The 18230-nt window shown below is 45.8% G+C and overlaps 1 protein-coding gene across 1 annotated transcript; it reads left to right on the top strand.

Moving 5' to 3' along the window:
- Nucleotides 1-12831: 12831 nt before the first annotated feature.
- On the top strand, nucleotides 12832-13770 carry LOC144266377 (olfactory receptor-like protein OLF2). Its single transcript, XM_077819834.1, has one exon. The coding sequence runs from the start codon at nucleotides 12832-12834 to the stop codon at nucleotides 13768-13770; it is 939 nt and encodes a 312-aa protein (XP_077675960.1).
- Nucleotides 13771-18230: the final 4460 nt, after the last annotated feature.

The following is an 18230-nucleotide window of genomic DNA, read 5'->3' as shown; positions in this document are numbered from 1 at the left end:
TGTGTAGAATGATGGGAGTTCTGCATAGTAATGCTGTTCAGCAGGAATTTTAGAGAAAAGAGAGTTTAATATCGGGGGTGTTCGGTTTTTCTGTGAAAATTCCCAGTGATTTTCTCTGAATCCTCCTATTGCTATTCTCGTTCAATGTGAACGCTTGCAACATTTAAGGCTCAGTGAAAAGTGGAAACTTTTCCAGTTCTTTGTTCAATTTTATACCTCCTGTCAGTTAGATTATTGATTATCGTTATCATAGTCCCAGGAGCACTGGAGCAGTATGACCCAGCGATAGCCCTGGACTGCGGCTCTTAAATCACGGGTTCTAGTCTCGGTTCTGTTACATTATGAATTTGGGTGAGGCACTTCCTTTTTCTGAACCTGTGCTTCCCTCACATGTTTTTGCCATTTGAGACTGTAACCTCTTCAGGGCAGGGACTGTCTCTTACTTATGTTTGTACAGCACCAAGCACATGGAGTCCCAGTTTCAGTTCAGCCACTAGGCAATGCTGCAATACTGCTAATAGTAACAATTTTCATTATGTTCTCATGAACGTGTAGGCATGTCCAAACTCTGAGGATCTGTCAAATGAAAATGTCTGTCTATAAAATAGTATAAAACTTTGTGAATCCCTTTGCGCTTTTCATCTGTCCTTGTTTTGCTGTGTCCCTTTGCAAACAATTATCATTATGAGCGAGGGAGAAACAAAGCCTATTGCATCTGAGGTGTAGCATGCAGCATTCCGAACCATCTAGCTTTGCGTTTAAGTACAGTGCCATTTATGTCACGTCAGTGCCGTACATTTTAATTAAGCGGCCCATAGATGGTTGTGCAATATGGGTCTCTCTGGAATTAGAGCTATTTTGGAGAGAGTCATGGAATGGGGTTCTTTCGACCTATCTGAAAAGAGAATGTTTGTGAGTGGCAATGGTTAAGACATTTGAAATCTGGCGCATGACCCATAATGAACAACTCCACCCTCATTTGAACACCACGATCCAACAAAAAGAACAACAATCCTGGTGATGAGATGCTCATTCTGTTCAGATTTGTCTCCACTAATTACAATGACACTACTTACCCTCCTAAGGAAGTGACATTCCATTTGAGACATGAATACTTCTCCTCACAATCAACAGATTCCTGCAAACTCTCGGAGTGTGACCAGAAATTCAGAACACACAAAGCAGAGCATATCTCCAGTTGTGAGAATACAAGACTCCTCTAAAACAAATGTATATGGTCCCTCCCTATGCTCCCATCTCATACCCGGGCAGAAAGGTCATCTTTTTAGACTATGAGCCATCAAGGCCACCCAAGAGAGCTACCCCACTTGGATACCATGGCTAGCAATCTCCGGAGAAGGAGCAACCCTTGTGCTTGTCTCTCATGGACAAGGCTAACATGAATAGGCCAAGGAGCAAGGAGCTGTATTGTGATGACTAGGTTATTTCATTCACCCAGCAAAACAGTTGGTAGAAGGCAATGGTATTTGGTTAATGTTGACTTGGGATGGTTTGAGATGGGTGGGAAAGGGCCTCCTAGCTTATCACCTCCTCCACTTGTGGTTCCTGCCTCTTGGAATTTGCCCACAGTAAAAAAGAGTCATGTCCCAGAAGTCCTGATTGTGCATTATGAGGACACATCAGCATGTGATGTCATTGTGTCCTAAGAACAGCTTGGTAAAAGACTTGTTGACTCAACATAAAGATTACATGTCATCACACCATGATACTGGTTTTCAATACCCAAAACAAACTTGTGGCTATTTAACTGGACCTCACCCCCAGGAGCCAGGGCAAGCAGAAACCAGACAACCTCAGGAAATTGAATGGAATATATGGGACAGGTGGTAATATCACCTTCTCAGCTATTTATTAAAATCCCCTTTGGAGATGAAACTTTACATAGCTCTTGAGGAAGTTGAGATAAAATACAGTCTTCAGGGGAATTAGTAGGGAGCACACCATGCCCAATCTGTAACTTGGGAGAAACTATACACAGAATTTCATGTGTGTGTATGGGAGAGGGGTGGGCGGCGGGGGGAGGAGGGAGCGATTGCTGTGGGGGTAGCCGAGAGGTTGCAGCTACTGTTCCCCCTTTTCCTTCATCATTCCTTACAATCCTCTTTCCCTAACTATCTCTTGGAAGTCATGGCTGAATCCCCTTCCTCTCCCCATCTCTCTGAATGGTTGGTAAATGGGAGAGGGATAGGTGGGTGAAATGGGTCTTCCTCACTCCCTGACACGTGGCTGGGCGTGAGAGTCTGCTCTCTCTCTCCCTTCTCTTGGCTTGCTTTGGTCACCAGCTCCTGGACAATGTTCCGGAGAATTACTGTCTTGAGTATCAGTCAGAGCCTGTAAAAAGCCTAAACCCTTGAATGCTGGCTGCAGATTTGGGTTCAAAATACTAATAACCCAGTGACATCAAGTGTTTGTTGTATTTTGAACTCCTAGTTATTGTGACCATAGTGCTTAGTGAGCATTTACCTTGGAGAACAACTATAGCGCTGCCCAGAGGAATCAAGCACTGGGCAAGTCCCCAGCAGGTATAAATCAGCATATCTCTGTTGAAGTTAATCAGTGATCCAGATCCCCAGCTGGTATTTGGAGTCTAGACAGCCATGTCAACTTATACCAGCTCTGGATGTGGTCCTATTAACATTTAAAGTGACAGGACATTAGTTCCAGAAACAAATGATTTTGCTTCCTGTTCTCACTGCTTGTAACTATGATCACAGACTCTCCACGAAATCTGTTAACAATTCTTAGAGTGGGTTTCGTTGAGTATAATTAAAAGTTGGTTTTAAGGAGGTCCCGGTGTCATGCAACTTTTTAATAAGTCACAGCAGCAAATTTAAGTTGAGTTTTTAGCGAAATAAACCTCAAATGTTTGCCACCTAGAATGCGGCTGATGCTATATAAAATTGAATTGCTTTGCAAATGCTCCTGGAATCAGAGTTTGGACCCCAAGTGCATGAATTTTCTGCAGAAAAGGACCTAGGGATTACAGTGGATGAGAAGCTGGATATGAGTCAACAGTTTGCCCTTGTTGGCAAAAAGGTTAATGGCATTTTGGGCTGCATAAGTATGGGCATTGCCAGCAGATCGAGGAACATGATCATTCCACTCTATTCGACATTGGTGAGGTCTCATCTGGAGTACTCTGTCCAGTTTTGGGCCCCACATTATGAGAAGGATGTGGAAAAATTGGAAAGTGTCCAGTAGAGGGCATCAAAAATGATTAGGGGACTGGAACATATGACTTATGAGGAGAGGCTGAGGGAACTGGGATTGTTTAGTAAGAATGAGGAGGGATTTGATAGCTGCTTTCAACTATCTGAAAGGGGGTTTCAAAGAGGGTGGCTCTAGACTTTTCTCAGTGGTATCAGATGACACAACAAGGAGTAATGGTCTCAAGTTGCAGTGGGGGAGGTTTAGGTTGGCTATTAGGAAAAACTTTTTCACTAGGAGGGTGGTGAAGCACTGGAATGAGTTACCTAGAGAGCTGGGGGAATCTCCTTCCTTAGAGGTTTTTAAGGTCAGGCTTGACAAAGCCCAGGCTGGGATGATTTAGTTGGGGATTCGTCCTACTTTGAGCAGGGGGCTAGACTAGATGACCTCCTGAGGTCCCTTCCAATCTGATATTCTATGATTCTGTGGTTTTCACATAACTTACTTTAATTATTTCTCCTTCAACTTCCTCCCAAGGAGATCAACGACTGCCCGAAGAAGAGAGAGAACTGGGCAGAGAGATAGGGAAGGAAGCTACTCGCTTAGGTCAAGGTCTGCCAGCAAGGACAGAAACAGCCATTGGTCCATTCTGAGCTCAGAAGGGCCTTGGTATGAAAATTTAACTCAGTGCTGACAGGGTTAAATACCCTCCCCAGATCATTAGGCACATCATTAGTGACCTCTGGATTGCATAGAGGGACCTTAAGAATGGGTCTCATTTCCGGCCTGGGGGTGAGGTTTAAATGTCATCTGGCAACAAACTCTTGACTCTACTGATTGGCCAATGCCACACTTTAAATAGCCCTGTAGGAACCAGGCTTCCCTGTAGGTTCTTAAGCTCATTGTCCCTGAAGGACTTTTCTTCAGGAGCAGGTTAAAGTAGCAGAAATTTAAAAAAACAAAAACAAAAAATCTCAGAAAGCTTTGACAATGAAGCCAATGTAACCATCCCAACTGTCTGTCTGTCCTGTGAATCTCTAATACATCCTTCATCTAGCACTAAATAGAAGAATTTGCTGAAATATAATTAGTCTTCCACTAGGACTGTAGTCCTTGCTCCTTCCACTGATAAGTCCTATTTCTGAGAGTTTGTTTTCCTTTCCTTTTTCTTTTCTTACAAAGAAATTAAAGCACAAAGGGGTCAGATTTTGAAAGGTACTTAGGTGCCTAAGTCACATTAATTTTAAATATCCTTAAAAATCTGGCCTTACACCCATTGATGTCAATAGGAATCTTCCTATCGATTTCAGTGGGCATTTGACTGGGACCCTAGAGCTGGCTCAGTCCAATTAAACTCTCCCCTTTGAGGAACATGTTTTCCATTTTCCATTCATGTTTTGTTGGTTGTTCTGTATTTAAAATGTATCGAGGCTAGAAAGAGGGGTTGTACTGACAGAGCTGGAGAGTGACTGTTCCGCAGTTATTATGAGACAAGGTGCCCAAAACGCAGACAAAGAAATTCCCCCGAAATGTGTCTCAGCCATGACTATGCAAGACCCCGCCCCTGACAGCTGCTATCGGACTGGGGAATTCAGCCCCCATGATTCGGGGGGGGACACCTGGTGCGAGTTGTGATGGTGGCTTTTGCTTAGCTGACACCTGCCCAGTCAGGAACTGTACTGAGACCTCACTAACTCATTACACACATGCGCCTGAAGAGCAAACAGATTGTAACCGTTCTGGGCAGGTCCTATGGGAATACACTAGAGGAGTTAATGCAGGGCTGACCAATGGGAGTTTTGGAAGCTCGGCAGATTACTGCTTCTGCTGCCAGCCTGGTGTCGCCGGAGTTTCTGTTATTTCTTCTGCCCCCACGGAAACAGGCTGTGCAATTGCAGCACCTTTCAATCCCAGGGGACGCTGTGCTAGGAGGGAGGGCTAACCAGACGGCTGGGCCAGGGACAGGAACGGGGTGGACGGCGTCAGCAATGGATGAATAGGAGAGCAACGCCGATGATCTACTGCTTTTCAGAGAGGGGGACACCAAGGTTGGGCTTTCTAGGGTGGTCATTATGGGCAGGTCAGTTTGTGAGTCTTGGTGCAAAGCATGGTCAGGAATTGGCAACCCCAGGCTGTGGGGGATACATTTTGGGGGCTACAAATGACAATTGAGTAGGATGGCTCAGTCAGGTCCTTAGCTGATTGGACAGCCTGGATCTGGGGAAATGACTTCCCCGATCTGTGAAGTCCAAGTACAGCAGCAGCTGGTGAGCTAGGTCTCTGAGCTGTTATGTGGATAGGTTCCTCCCTTAGTTTGCCTGGTTTTTGTCTGGAAATGGGGTATAAGGGGCATTGGTTGCAGTCATGACTGGGACAGCGGGACTTTACCTAAGCCTGCCCCTGGGAAGGGATCGTCAGGCCATCAACCCCTTACACTCAATACAACGATGGAAGAGTCCAAGTGAATAGTTTGTGATTATGCCCAAATAAATTTGTTAGTCTCTAAGGTGCCACGAGGACTCCTTGCTGTTACAGCTGCCCCTCAGAAACCAGAAGTGAAAATTACCCATCTGAACATTTGAATGTATTCTTCAGAATTACCAAATATAGTAAAAAAAAATCAGGGTTGCATTCACGAATGATTCGCTTGGCAAAAAAGGGGAAATTTCTCAAGGATCACTGTCACTGTTTGATCATGTCGCCTGGCTTCTCTTGTGTGCTATGGTCACCACTGAGCTTTTGGAACCCGCCATCTTGTTGCCGTAGGAGTGGTTAACGTCACTCATCTCTCATAATGGAGAAATATGTGGAATACTGTGTAAGTAGAAGAGAGGGTACCTAGCCTTATTTCCTGCTCCCCACGTACAGAGATTGTAAAGGTATATGAAGGAAAAATACAGTCTATATCCTTGACCACCTGGTTCCAATCCTGCTTTTGTGACAGCTTCCGTCTGGACTGACACATGACGAGTTTAATCAGGGATCTCCATAAGTAAAGGCAGAAGCTGGTACAGCTTGAACTAAAGAGACACTTTGGTACCTAGGAAGGTCAGATATGTACATTGCCCCATGGGCTACACTTTCACTCTGAATGGTGTCAAGGGGCTGGAGCGCAAAGCAGGAAGTCGCAACACCAATGGGGGTCCCACACTGAACATGGGGTGGAATACAAGCGGCATCCTGGAATGTAAGCAGCAGTGGCCATGTCACCAGGCAATGCTTCAGCCATCTCTTTCTGGCCTCAGGGAAATGGGAGCAGGAATAAGGGGTTCGGCCCAGAGACCTCCCAGTCAATGAGCAAGAAACACAAAGTAGATGCAGAGGTAGACAGGCTCCTGTGCTCCAGAAATTTGGCTTGTGATGGAGAAACGAAGGGCAGAGACGGGCTCCCCAATACAGACAATTAGCCCCTCTTCTGCCCCTCACTCTGTTCTTTCAATTTCCCACGTCACTAACAACCCTGATCCATCCATATCTTCAGACATCATAGAAGAAGTCAGGGAACATCTCCGTCCTCCATGTCTGGCCAACACCCTCCTACTATTGCCACATTAAAGAAATCCAGGGAAAATTGTACAAGAAAAAATGTTCAAAGGGTCTTAAGTTAGGTGTGACATCCCTATAATGTAGCCTCTAAAGCAGACACAATATCTGTTTTTCGGACTTGTCATTTCATTTTAACTAAGGGGGAGTCTGGTGGCACCTTAAAGACTTGCAGATTGTATTTGGGCATAAGCTTTCGTGGGTAAAAAATCCCACTTCTTATGCATCTGAAGAAGTGGCAGGTTTTTTCCCATGAAAGTGGGGTAAAAAGTGGGGTGAAAAGCAAGATCGAGCCCCAGCTTCACACCTCCATGTGCTTCTTCCTCAGTCACTTGTCCTTCTGTGACCTCTTCTACTCTTCCGCCATCATTCCCAAGATGTTGCTCAGCTTCTTAAGAGAGAACAAGGCCATTTCCTTTGCTGGATGTGCGGCAGAGAATTATGTGTTTGCATGAAGGCTCAGACCACAACAACAGTACTTCTGCAGGCAAGCAAACAAACCCCACCCGAACAGGATAATACAGCAAGAATTATGTTCAGTTTTCCATTTTTCCCACTAGGTGGCGATAGCACCTTCTACCCTGCTAATACTTTGCAGTATTGCTGTAGCCATGTTATTCATAGCGGGGATTGCAGCCGATCTGAAATCACGCCATACACTGCCCGGCGTGGAGACCAAGACTGTAAAGAGTGCCTAGTGCCTTAAATTGTTGGGGTGCTCAGCTTGAGACAGCTTGAGGAGGATCCTGGGAACTACAAGCCAGTCAGCCTCATCTCGGTCCCTGGAAAATCATGGAGGAGGTCCTCAAGGAATCAATTCTGAAGCATTTAGAGGAGAGGAAAGTGATCAGGAACAGTCAGCATGGATTCACCAAGGGCAAGTCATGCCTGACTCATCTAATTGCCTTCTATGACGAGGTAACTGGCTCTGTGGATGAAGGGAAAGCAGTGGACATGTTGTTCCTAGACTTTAGCAAAGCTTTTGACACGGTCTCCCACAGTATTCTTGTCAGCAAGTTCAAGAAGTATGGGCTGGATGAATGGACTATAAGGTGGATAGAAAGCTGGCTAGATTGTTGGGCTCAATGGGTAGTGATCAATGGCTCCATGTCTAGTTGGCTGCCGATATCAAGTGGAGTGCCCCAAGGGTCGGTCCTGGGGCCGGTTTTGTTCAATACCTTCATAAATGATCTGGAGAATGGTGTGGATTGCACCCTCAGCAAGTTTGCAGATGACACTAAACTGGGAGGAGAGGGAGATACGCTGGAGGGTAGGGATAGGATACAGAGGGACCTAGACAAATTGGAGGATTGGGCCAAAAGAAATCTGATGAGGTTCAACAAGGAAAATGCAGAGTCCACCACTACAGACTAGGGACCGAATGGCTAGGCAGCAGTTCTGCAGAAAAGGACCTAGAGGTTACAGTGGACGAGAAGCTGGATATGAGTCAACAGTGTGCCCTTGTTGCCAAGAAGGCCAATGGCATTTTTGGATGTATAAGTAGGGGCATTGCCAGCAGATCGAGGGATGTGATCGTTCCCCTCTATTCAACATTGGTGAGGCCTCATCTGCAGTACTGTGTCCAGTTTTGGGCCCCACACAACAAGAAGGATGTGGAAAAACTGGAAAAAGTCCAGCGGAGGGCAACAAAAATGATTAGGGGACTGGAACACATGACTTATGAGGAGAGGCTGAGAGAACTGGGGATGTTTAGTCTGCAGAAGAGAAGAACGAGGGGGGATTTGATAGCTGCTTTCAACTCCCTGAAAGGGAGTTCCAAAGAGGATGGTTCTAGACTGTTCTCAGTGGTAGCAGGTGACAGAAGAAGGAGTAATGGTCTCAAGTTGCAGTGGGGGAGATTTAGGTTGGATATTAGGAAAAACTTTTTCACTAGGAGGGTGGTGAAACACTGGAATGCGTTACCTAGGAAGGTGGTGGAATCTCCTTCCTTAGAAGTTTTTAAGGTCAGGCTTGAGAAAGCCCTGGCTGGGATGATTTAATTGGGGATCGATCCTGCTTTGAGCAGGGGGTTGGACTAGATGATCTCCTGAGGTCCCTTCCAACCCTGATATTCTATGATTCTATGATTCTGTGATAAAAGGGCTGATTTTCAGAACATGCTTGACCACTCTCCCAGGCACTGTGAGTGCATCTCATGTTCCATACCCCAAAAGGGAGACATCCAAATGATCTAATTTTGAAAATCATTACCAGAGTGTTTATTTACACAAAATGCAGTGGAAACCCTTCGTCATCTCAGACTTGATTTGCAGCAGCAGTGTAGATGTGCCCAGTCTCATTAGAGCGTGCATTGCATCTGGCAGGTCGTAAATTTCCTAGTGCAGATAAGTGGTTCAAGCAGAGGCTGGTGGGAGGGAGTGTCGCTCATGAGTCAGACAGGCTGGATACTGTGCCCCAGTTCCCCAAGAACACAGAGCTGACTGGTATCGGGCAGGGCCATTGTTTAATGCTATTTTTTTTCTTACATCTGCTAAATTAAGAGGGCTTTAGCCGGGCACCTTGGTGGCCTCCAATCCTGGGGCCGGCCTATGGCTCAGTTCAGCCCTCCCGTTACAACTTGGGGCAGCCTCGGAGCTGCACTGAGTCACAGTGGATCGACAGCCCCTCAACAGCTGGGGATCCCTAGTGGTGCTATCGCCACCTAGTGGGAAAAATGTAAAACGGAATAGAATTCTTGCTCTTTGCCAGAATAATGAATATCATCCCATGAGGGCTGGTTGGTTTGTGTATTTAAATACTATTGTTTTGGGATGAGGCTGTAGTGTGCTGGGCAAAGCTCAACAGAGCACAAGGCCACTCTGTCCACACCCCCTTTTCTCTGGCCCCACCCCTAAACTGGCAACCAGCTAGAACTAATGGTGCAGATATGGCTACCCCTACTCTATGTTACCCAGCAACTCACCCATGGCAGGGGACTTCTCAACTTGGTGACTGGGTTGGCTTTTTGCCCCCTTCGTGCTACCAGCCTGGTGCATGGGGGCCAGAAAGGGGGGAAGGATTTGGATCATCCTGGAAAATCATATGAAGTGCAAGGTAACATCCCACAATGGAAAGGAGGGTGTCTGTCCTTCTGAGAGTACAAGAGACAGAGCTTTCCCCAATTCCACCCTCACCCCACACCTCACATTCATAAGTGGTTGAGGGACTTATTTCTCTTTCCACCATGAGACATTCATTCACCATAACAGGACTTCTCTGAAGACATGCTGCACCATTAGCACATTCAGACTGAAAATAAGGCACCCATTTTAAGAGTGAAGGTAAGTAACCACTGGAACAATTTACCAAGGGTCGTGGTGGATTCTCCATCAAGGACAATTTTTAAATCAAGCTTGGTGGTTTTTCTAAAAAAAATCAGCTCTCGGAATGATTTGGGGGCAGTTCTCTGGCCTACGTTGTACAGGTAGTCAGACTAGATGATCACAAAGGTCCCATCTGGCCTGAAAATCTATGAATCTAGGTTCTGAAAGAGCTCTCCTGTGTGACATCACTAGAAGGCAGGGGATCATCCTAGAATCATAGAATGTTAAGGTTGGACGAAACCTCAGGAGGTCATCTAGTCCAATCCCCTACTCAAAGCGGGACCAACTTCAACTAAATCAAGAATGCACATTCTGTCTTCCTTAGCTTGACCAGGGACAGGGGGCTGCTGCAAGGACATTCTCCATGGGAGTGATTGTTCAGTAAAGGCCCATCTGTATTACAGAAATAACCAAGTTGTGGGCTCTATAGGAAGAGAATTCAACTTTGCCGTGCTCTTGAGCTGATGGTGTTGTAACTGGGTCATGTCACAAGACTAAAGCTCTTGACTTACGAGGAGAGGCTGAGGGAACTGGGGTTATTTAGTCTGCAGAAGAGAAGAATGAGGGGGGATTTGATAGCAGCCTTCAATTACCTGAAGGGGTTTCCAAAGCGGATGGAGTTTGGCTGTTCTCAGTGGTGGCAAATAACAGAACAAGAAGCAATGGTCTCAAGTTGCAGTGGGGGAGGTCTAGGCTGGATGTTAGGAAAGACTTTTTGATTAGGTGGGTGGGGAAGCCCTGAAATGGGTTCCCTAGGGAGGTGGTGGAATCTCCATCCTTAGAGGTTTTTAAGGCCCAGCTTGACAAAGCCCTGGCAGAGATGGGATGATTTAGTTGGGGGTTGGTCCTCCTTTGAGCAGGGGATTGGACTGGCTGACCTCCTGAGGTCTCTTCCAACCCTAATCTTCTATGATTCGAAGACACTTATGTTATTGGACAAGAGAGATTCCCTATGCCAAAGGGCACTGACACTGATGAGCGAGAGCTACAGGAGGAGGTAGAAGTGGCTGAGAACCAGAGGCAGAGGAGGAGAGGGGGGCAGGGTGAAGGAGCTGAGAGGAGAACACTGAAGATGGACAAGTTAGAGAAAGAGAGAGGAGTAAGAAGATGGGAAAGGGGATGAATGGAAGGAGATGCAATTCTAGATTTTAACTTTACAATTTGTCCTGAGTATGGATCAGCGGGTAGCTGCACCACCCAAGGAGACCAGAAACAATCACAGTTTCTGTCATGCTTAGTGGGGGAGGTTCCTCCCACTCCTTGTCATCTCCCCCACTCGCTTGCTTCCAGAGGGGTCTATTGGGTGAGCAGCCCCTGCCATTTCCATCATGGCCAGAACCCATGATTTGAGCATCATTGAGCAAGGGGCAAGGGGAGAGGCCTTATTCTCCCTTGCTGAGGAAGGACTGTGACAATCTAGCCCTGAGAGAGGGGGCAGGGAGAATGGAAATCACGCGAGGAGAAAGTCACCATGGAAAGACTTAGGGGAAAGAGACGGGAAGATGTGAAAGGGAGGGGAGAGAAGGGAGAATAAAAAATAGGAATAAAGGAGCTGTTGCTGGTTAATATTATTATTCATCAGGGTGCGTGGGGGTCAGTGTGGGATAGCAGACCGATTCCCAGGTGTGTTTGCTGTAATTAGAATCATGGGGTTGGAAGAAGGATGACAACGTCATTTTGTAGGACAAGAAGGGATTTGGAGACCCGGACATCTTCCACTGGGGTAACTTCATTGACATCCCATTTTCTCCCTCAATCTCCTTTCCTCCCCATGCCCATGATAGTCATCACACCCACGCCACTCGTCCCCCAGCGCACAGTGAAAGCAGCGGAATGAAATGTACCCCTAGCTCTGCCCTGGGTAACTGTGCAGACATGGGACCGTTTAATAACAAAAGGAGCAAAGAGTGCAAAAGATTAAACCCCCAGTGTACGAGTTACATTGGGGTAGCTTTGGCCGACCCAGTGTGTTTTAATTGTGTGTTGTGCGCCTTGGTGAACCCGATTGCTTCAGGGATCAGGTCCCCTAGGTCACCAAGAACAGTGTAAAACCTCCTGAATTCTCCCGCGTAGCAGCTTCTCTTGAGGGGGGAAGCAAAGATATATCTCTCTGTCTTCTGCAGGTCCATGCAGTTGGACTGAATCATGCTTACATACCAATTCAGACACTGTGGTCATCACCCGGGATTGAAGCAAGATCTTTGGAAGCCAAAGCATCACGTTCCATGCCTCGTGCTAAAGGAAAAAACCCTCATCTTTTGGAGAAAGCAGCAGTTTACAGGTGCCAGGGGCGAGGGTGGTGTGGTGTGTGCATTATGTTATGACTCTGGGATTTCATACCAAGTAATGCAAAGCCCATTTTCATTTTCTGAACAGGCTTAATGATCACACTAAGTAACCCAGAAATGAAATGGCAGAGGCCACCTTGTATGAGTTGGGAATAGCGCCACTTGGCACAAACTCTCACCCCTTGTTTTCAGCCCGACTATTTCAGTGCAATAGTCAGAAGTCACTGTTTGCTGCTGTGTGTAGGAACAGCAATGCCCATGTGTGGGGCATAGTTAACCCACTGGTTCTTACATTTCTGCTGTGTGTCCATTTTTTCAGATAACTGGAATGATCGGCTCTGAACCTCTGGCTCTGTGAACTAAGGTCTTTTCTTGATTCAGCAGGGGAGTCCCCTAAGAAACTAACCTCCATAATTTCTTCCCTTCCTCTCCTTCTAGGGACCAGATAGAATTCCTGAGCCTCTTGCCTGCCCACGTCGCTGCAGCTCCCTGCTCTTGGTTGGGAGGAGATGGAAAAGGGAAATCACTCAATGGTGACCGAGTTTGTTCTCTCAGGACTGACAGATCGTCCGGAGCTTCAGGTCCCTCTCTTTGTGTTGTTCCTAGTGATCTACATTGTCACCTTGGTGGGGAATCTGGGGATGATCGTGTTAATCAAGATTGACTCCCATCTCCACACCCCCATGTACTTTTTCCTCGGTCATTTGTCTTTCTCTGATCTCTGCTATTCCTCCATAATCTCCCCTAGGATGCTGCTGAACTTCTTAGCCGAAAGTAAAAGGATTTCATACAATGCCTGCGCTGTGCAAATGTATCTCTTTAGTACTTTTGGTCATGTAGATTGCCTCCTGCTGGCTGTGATGGCATACGACCGTTATGTGGCCATCTGTAACCCACTGCTCTATACAGTCACCATGTCCCGATGGCTCTGTCATCAGCTGATGGCTGGGGTGTATGCCGTGGGCTTGCTGGACTCAATGGTACACACCGTTTTTACTTTTCATTTATCATTCTGCAACTCCAATGCCATCAATCATTTCCTCTGTGATGTTCCTCCGGTATTATCACTCTCCTGTTCCGACACACGCGTCAATGAGATTCTGATGTTTGCCTTGATTGGCTGCGTGGTCGTGAGCAGCATTGTGATCATTCTCCTCTCCTATGCATATATCATCATCACCATCCTGCGGATCCGCTCCGCCGAGGGCAGGCGCAAAGCCTTCTCCACCTGCACCTCCCACCTGACGGCCGTGGCCATGTTCCATGGCTCCCTCCTCTTCATGTATTTCCGACCCTCCACCAGTTACTCCCTGGACACTGACAAAATAGCCTCTGTGTTCTACACGGCGGTGATCCCCATGCTGAACCCCTTGATCTACAGCCTGAGGAACAAGGAGGTGAAAGATGCCCACTGGAAAGTGATGCACAAATTGCTCACTTTCTCTTGAGCCTGTTTACTCCATACTGCGTTATTGATTGGGAGGTGGAAGCAGGAGAACTCAGTTCCCACTCCACTGCAATCTCATTCCTCATCATGCATGTTATCACTGAGCTTTATTTGGATTGTTTTTTTTTCTTTTATTGTGTTCCAACAATGTCTGGCAGCCCCAGAAAGGTTCAAGAAGGTGGTGACACTTTCTGGGGGAATTCAGGATTGTGAGTCACCCTGTCTCTCTCGTGTATCAGTGAGCAAGCGACTTGCAGGGGCTAAATTATTTTTGTCAGCTCTCGGACTAGCCAGCTTGTTGACCCTCCTCCATCCCCGCCCTCCAACCATTCTCCTCCAAAGCTCAGCCAGCCTTTACTTTGCCTTGCAGGTCACCTCAGTTGCACTCCAACCCTGAAAGCTCCTTGAAACATGTTTCCTTGCAGTATCCAGCCCCTATCCCTGGGCTGTCACCGAAATGACTGAGTCCACTGTCTTCAGAGAGATAGTATACACCCCAGCCTGCTAGATCAGATGAGGATTCGCGCTTTAATATATTACACTGAGATGAACTGAGAGTCAAACCAAGAATACCTTTACTAAAAATGAGCAGAGGTTTAAGCAAAGATAATAGAAACAGAAAATGGTTCCAATTGAAAGAAAAAGTACAATGCATTTTCTCCTGACTAAAACTCAACAGGCTGCAATCCTTATCTGAGGGCTTATCTCCACTACTAGGTGGGTCGACGCTGCAGCGATCGATCCACGCCAAATGCACTCCCGTAGACTCCGGTACTCCATCAGAACGAGAAGAGTAAGGGGAGTTGATGGGGGAGTTTCTCCCTTTGACCCAGCCTGGTGTGGACCCCGTGGTAAGTAGATCTAAACTACTTCAACTTGAGTTACGCTACTAACATAACTCAAATTGTGTAGCTAAGCTTGACTTTTCCCCCGAGCGTAGACCTGCCCTGAGACTGTTTCTTACTTAAAGGCACCTCCTCAGCAGTACCAACCCACATGGCTGGGGATCCGCTGTTCATGGACCTCTTTGTCCCGCTCAGTGATGAAGCACAAAATGTCTTTTCCCCGTCTTCTTATAGTCCCGTATACCTTTGAAATGTATTCTTGTACCTCCAGAGTTCCTCTGCCCTGCGGGTGTATGGATGCCTTGCTGTCTATCCGGTTTTCTCACCCTGTTGTTAATGGGCTTTTCCAGTTGACTTCAAATGCAAATATAATTCCCATTGTCTCTGGCCTACCCTGTTCCATTTACATTGGAGACCTAGGCAGACCGATATGTCAAGATGGCTGGCAATGGCTGAAAAGTGTAAATACCCACCCAAGGGCAGCCTGTTAACAACCAGGGCACAAACCCCAAATTGGTTTGAGTTCTAGGCTTAGATTTCACCAACCAATTTGCAAGTGTAAACTCCATGGTCATTACAACAGCCTTAACATGGAATCACAGACAGTCTGCTCGGGTACTTTATCTATCTTGCCACCCATGTAAGGTTACCTCTGTGATCGATGGTTTCTTACACCGAAGATCTCAGCAATCTTAATATTTCTCTTAGTCCTAAAAGACCAGTGGCTTAGCCCTGGTCAATTGCACCTTCGATCTCATACTGAAGACACTTCAGTTAATCCTATAAGAAAGTATCTAAAGATTTATGAACTAGGAAAAAAGAAATGAGAGTTCTTTACAGGATTACATCTGGTAAACACACACCCAGATGAGTTAATCAGGTTTCAAAAGGTACTAGAAGCATCTATAATAAGCAAGCTGCATGTATCTTTCAGGGCTAAACCAGGCCAAGCACTGGGGATCTTATGCTTCGTAATCTTTGCCCCTCAGAGTCCAAGCAGAAGAAAAGACAGTTCTTCCTTTTTAGGGGTCTTTTATTGATTTATTTTTAATGATTATTCTGCTTCAAGTTGCAAGTGGAGCTGTTGGGAGCAAATCACTTGCACATCTCCTCTTCCGGGGGCGGGAGGGAGCCGTCAATGAAGTCTGTTGTGCTCTGATGTCCCACGGTGGTTTGAGGGTGTTGATGGGTCTCTTTTGTTGGACAGAAGATAACATCTCCTGTTAGAAACCAGGAGTCCGGTGGCACCTTAAAAACTAACAGATTTATTAAGGGATAAGCTTACCCTAATAAAGCTGAAAAAAGAAAAGGAAGACTTGTGGCACCTTTGAGACTAATAATTTATTAGTCTCTAATGTGCGACAAGTCCTTCTTTTCTTTTTGCACATACAGACTAACACGGCTGCTACTCTGAAACCTAATAAATCTGTTAGTCTTTAAGGTGCCACCGGACTCTTTGTTGTTTTTGTGAATACAGACTAACACGGCTACCCCTCTGATGCATGTTAGAAACTGGTATCTCACACTTGTTCATGCTTTTCTCCTGTCTGGTGATTTCCTGGTACAAGCACTTAAATATAACCTAATAACAGATATGGGATAGAGGCACTATAAGTGAGATGAATGCTGGCAGAAACTTACAAGCATTTCATAACCTCTAAACTCTAAACAAAGTCCTATAATTCTCATGCCTATTTTAACAATACAAAGACACAGGGGAGCCAGACTGTTTCCAGCTTTGTAGTTGTCTTCGTTCAGCTTTGGCATGAGCTGGCATGTGGTCTGTCAGGGTCACAAGGCAAACTGACATTTCTTTGTCTTGGAGAAACTTGTTTACCAGCCCTGCCTGGTTTCGTCATTTGAGCATATTGTTAGTACATATCCATAGCTTTCTAATTGTTACATCCCACAATACGTATGAAGACTGGTATGATATCAGTTTTCATTTGATTCCTTACCCGATGTTCTTTATAGAGAAATACCATCACATCAACGCGTTAGGTGTAGTGAATTTGTCAGGGCTGACAGGAGTTGCTTATCATGACATTGGACTCTTTGCCAGTGGGCACTGAGGGGTTGTTAGGGTTACATGTATAAATATACAAATATATGTGATGTGCTTTGCAAGTACTCAATTGTCTGTGTTGGGAGAGAAATAGGGCACCTAATCCATCTCCCTCTCCTTTGACATGGAGTTGGTTTCATTAGACAGTGGCAAGTGTGGAGTGCAGGATTTCTGTGGCTTAACCAAAGGGAAGTTCACACACTGTGCTGGTTCTCTGCTGTCCTTCATGTGTTCTCTGCGGTCCAAATCAGTTGTAGAGATTGTCACCTGGCTTGTTGTCCATGCACCAAGCATGGAAAGAGGCTTTCAGTCAGAATGGCCTTTCTTTTAGGTTAAGAGAACAACAACACACGGAAGAACAAATGTAAAGTTTCATTATAAAGTGCACTGTTTGTGGACACTGCCAGCAATGCCCCTCTGCCATGTACATTGGCCAAACCGGACAGTCTCTAGGCAAAAGAATAAATGGACACAAATCAGACATCAAGAATTGTAACATTCAAAAACCAGTAGAAGAGCACTTCAATCTCCCTGGACACTCAATAACAGACTTAAAAGTGGCCATTCTTCAAGAAAAAATCGTCAAAAAACAGACTTCAGCGAGAAACTGTAGAACTGGCATTATTTTGTAAACTTAACACCATCAAATTAGGCCTGAATAAAGACTGGGAGTGGCTGGGTCACTACAAAACATAATTTTCCCTCTGTTGATACTCACAGCTTCTTGTCAACTGCTGGGGCTGGGCTACATCCACCTTGATTGAATTGGCCTCATTAGCACCACAAAAAGTAATTTTCCCTCTGTTGATATTCACCCCTTCTTGTCAACTTGGAAATAACTGTTGGGAATGGGCCACATCCACCCTAATTGAATTGGCCTCGTTGGCACTGACCACCGCACTCGGTAAGGCAACTCCCGTCTTTTCATGTGCTGTATAGTTATACCTGCCTACTGTATTTTCAACTGCATGCATCTGATGAAGTGGGTTATAGCCCACGAAAGCTTATGCCCAAATAAATTTGTTAGTCTCGAAGGTGCCACAAGGACTCCTCGTTCTTTGTACTGATACAGACTAACCCGGCTACCCCTCCAAAACCTCTGGGACAGTAAAATGAATAGCAAAATGGCATCTGGGGGTGGGGAGGCGGGATGGCATTTTTTGTAAAAGTGAAATAAACAGGAAAAAAGTCATACCCCACACAACATATTTACACCCCATCACCATATTTACTGTGAGTTCTTGCTTTTAGGTCTCCTGGAAAATATTCTAGACTCTGAAGAGCAGGGATTCAGGGAACGTTATAGCTCAGGGCATGGTGAATGGGACGTGGATAGCTCTGGACCCGGAACTAATTTTTCAGTTCGCTGAAAAAAAAAAAAAAATTCCGCTTCACCCAAACTGAAAAACCACCAAAAATATTGGTGAATTCAAAACGTCGGCCAAAGAAATATTCCTTTTGGGTTGATTGAATCATTTCAATGCCACGACTTTCAGTGGCGACGTGTGGTAGGGACAAATTGGGTCAGGTGCCCTTTTTTCACAGTGGCCC

This window comes from Eretmochelys imbricata, chromosome 6 (assembly GCF_965152235.1).
Source record: "Eretmochelys imbricata isolate rEreImb1 chromosome 6, rEreImb1.hap1, whole genome shotgun sequence".
Lineage (NCBI taxonomy): Eukaryota > Metazoa > Chordata > Testudines > Cheloniidae > Eretmochelys > Eretmochelys imbricata.
This window is presented reverse-complemented; position numbering and strand designations above follow the sequence as displayed.

Excerpts from the sequence above, each read along its gene's own strand:
- LOC144266377 (XM_077819834.1), top strand. The coding sequence starts at position 12,832 with ATGGAAAAGGGAAATCACTCAATGGTGACCGAGTTTGTTCTCTCAGGA.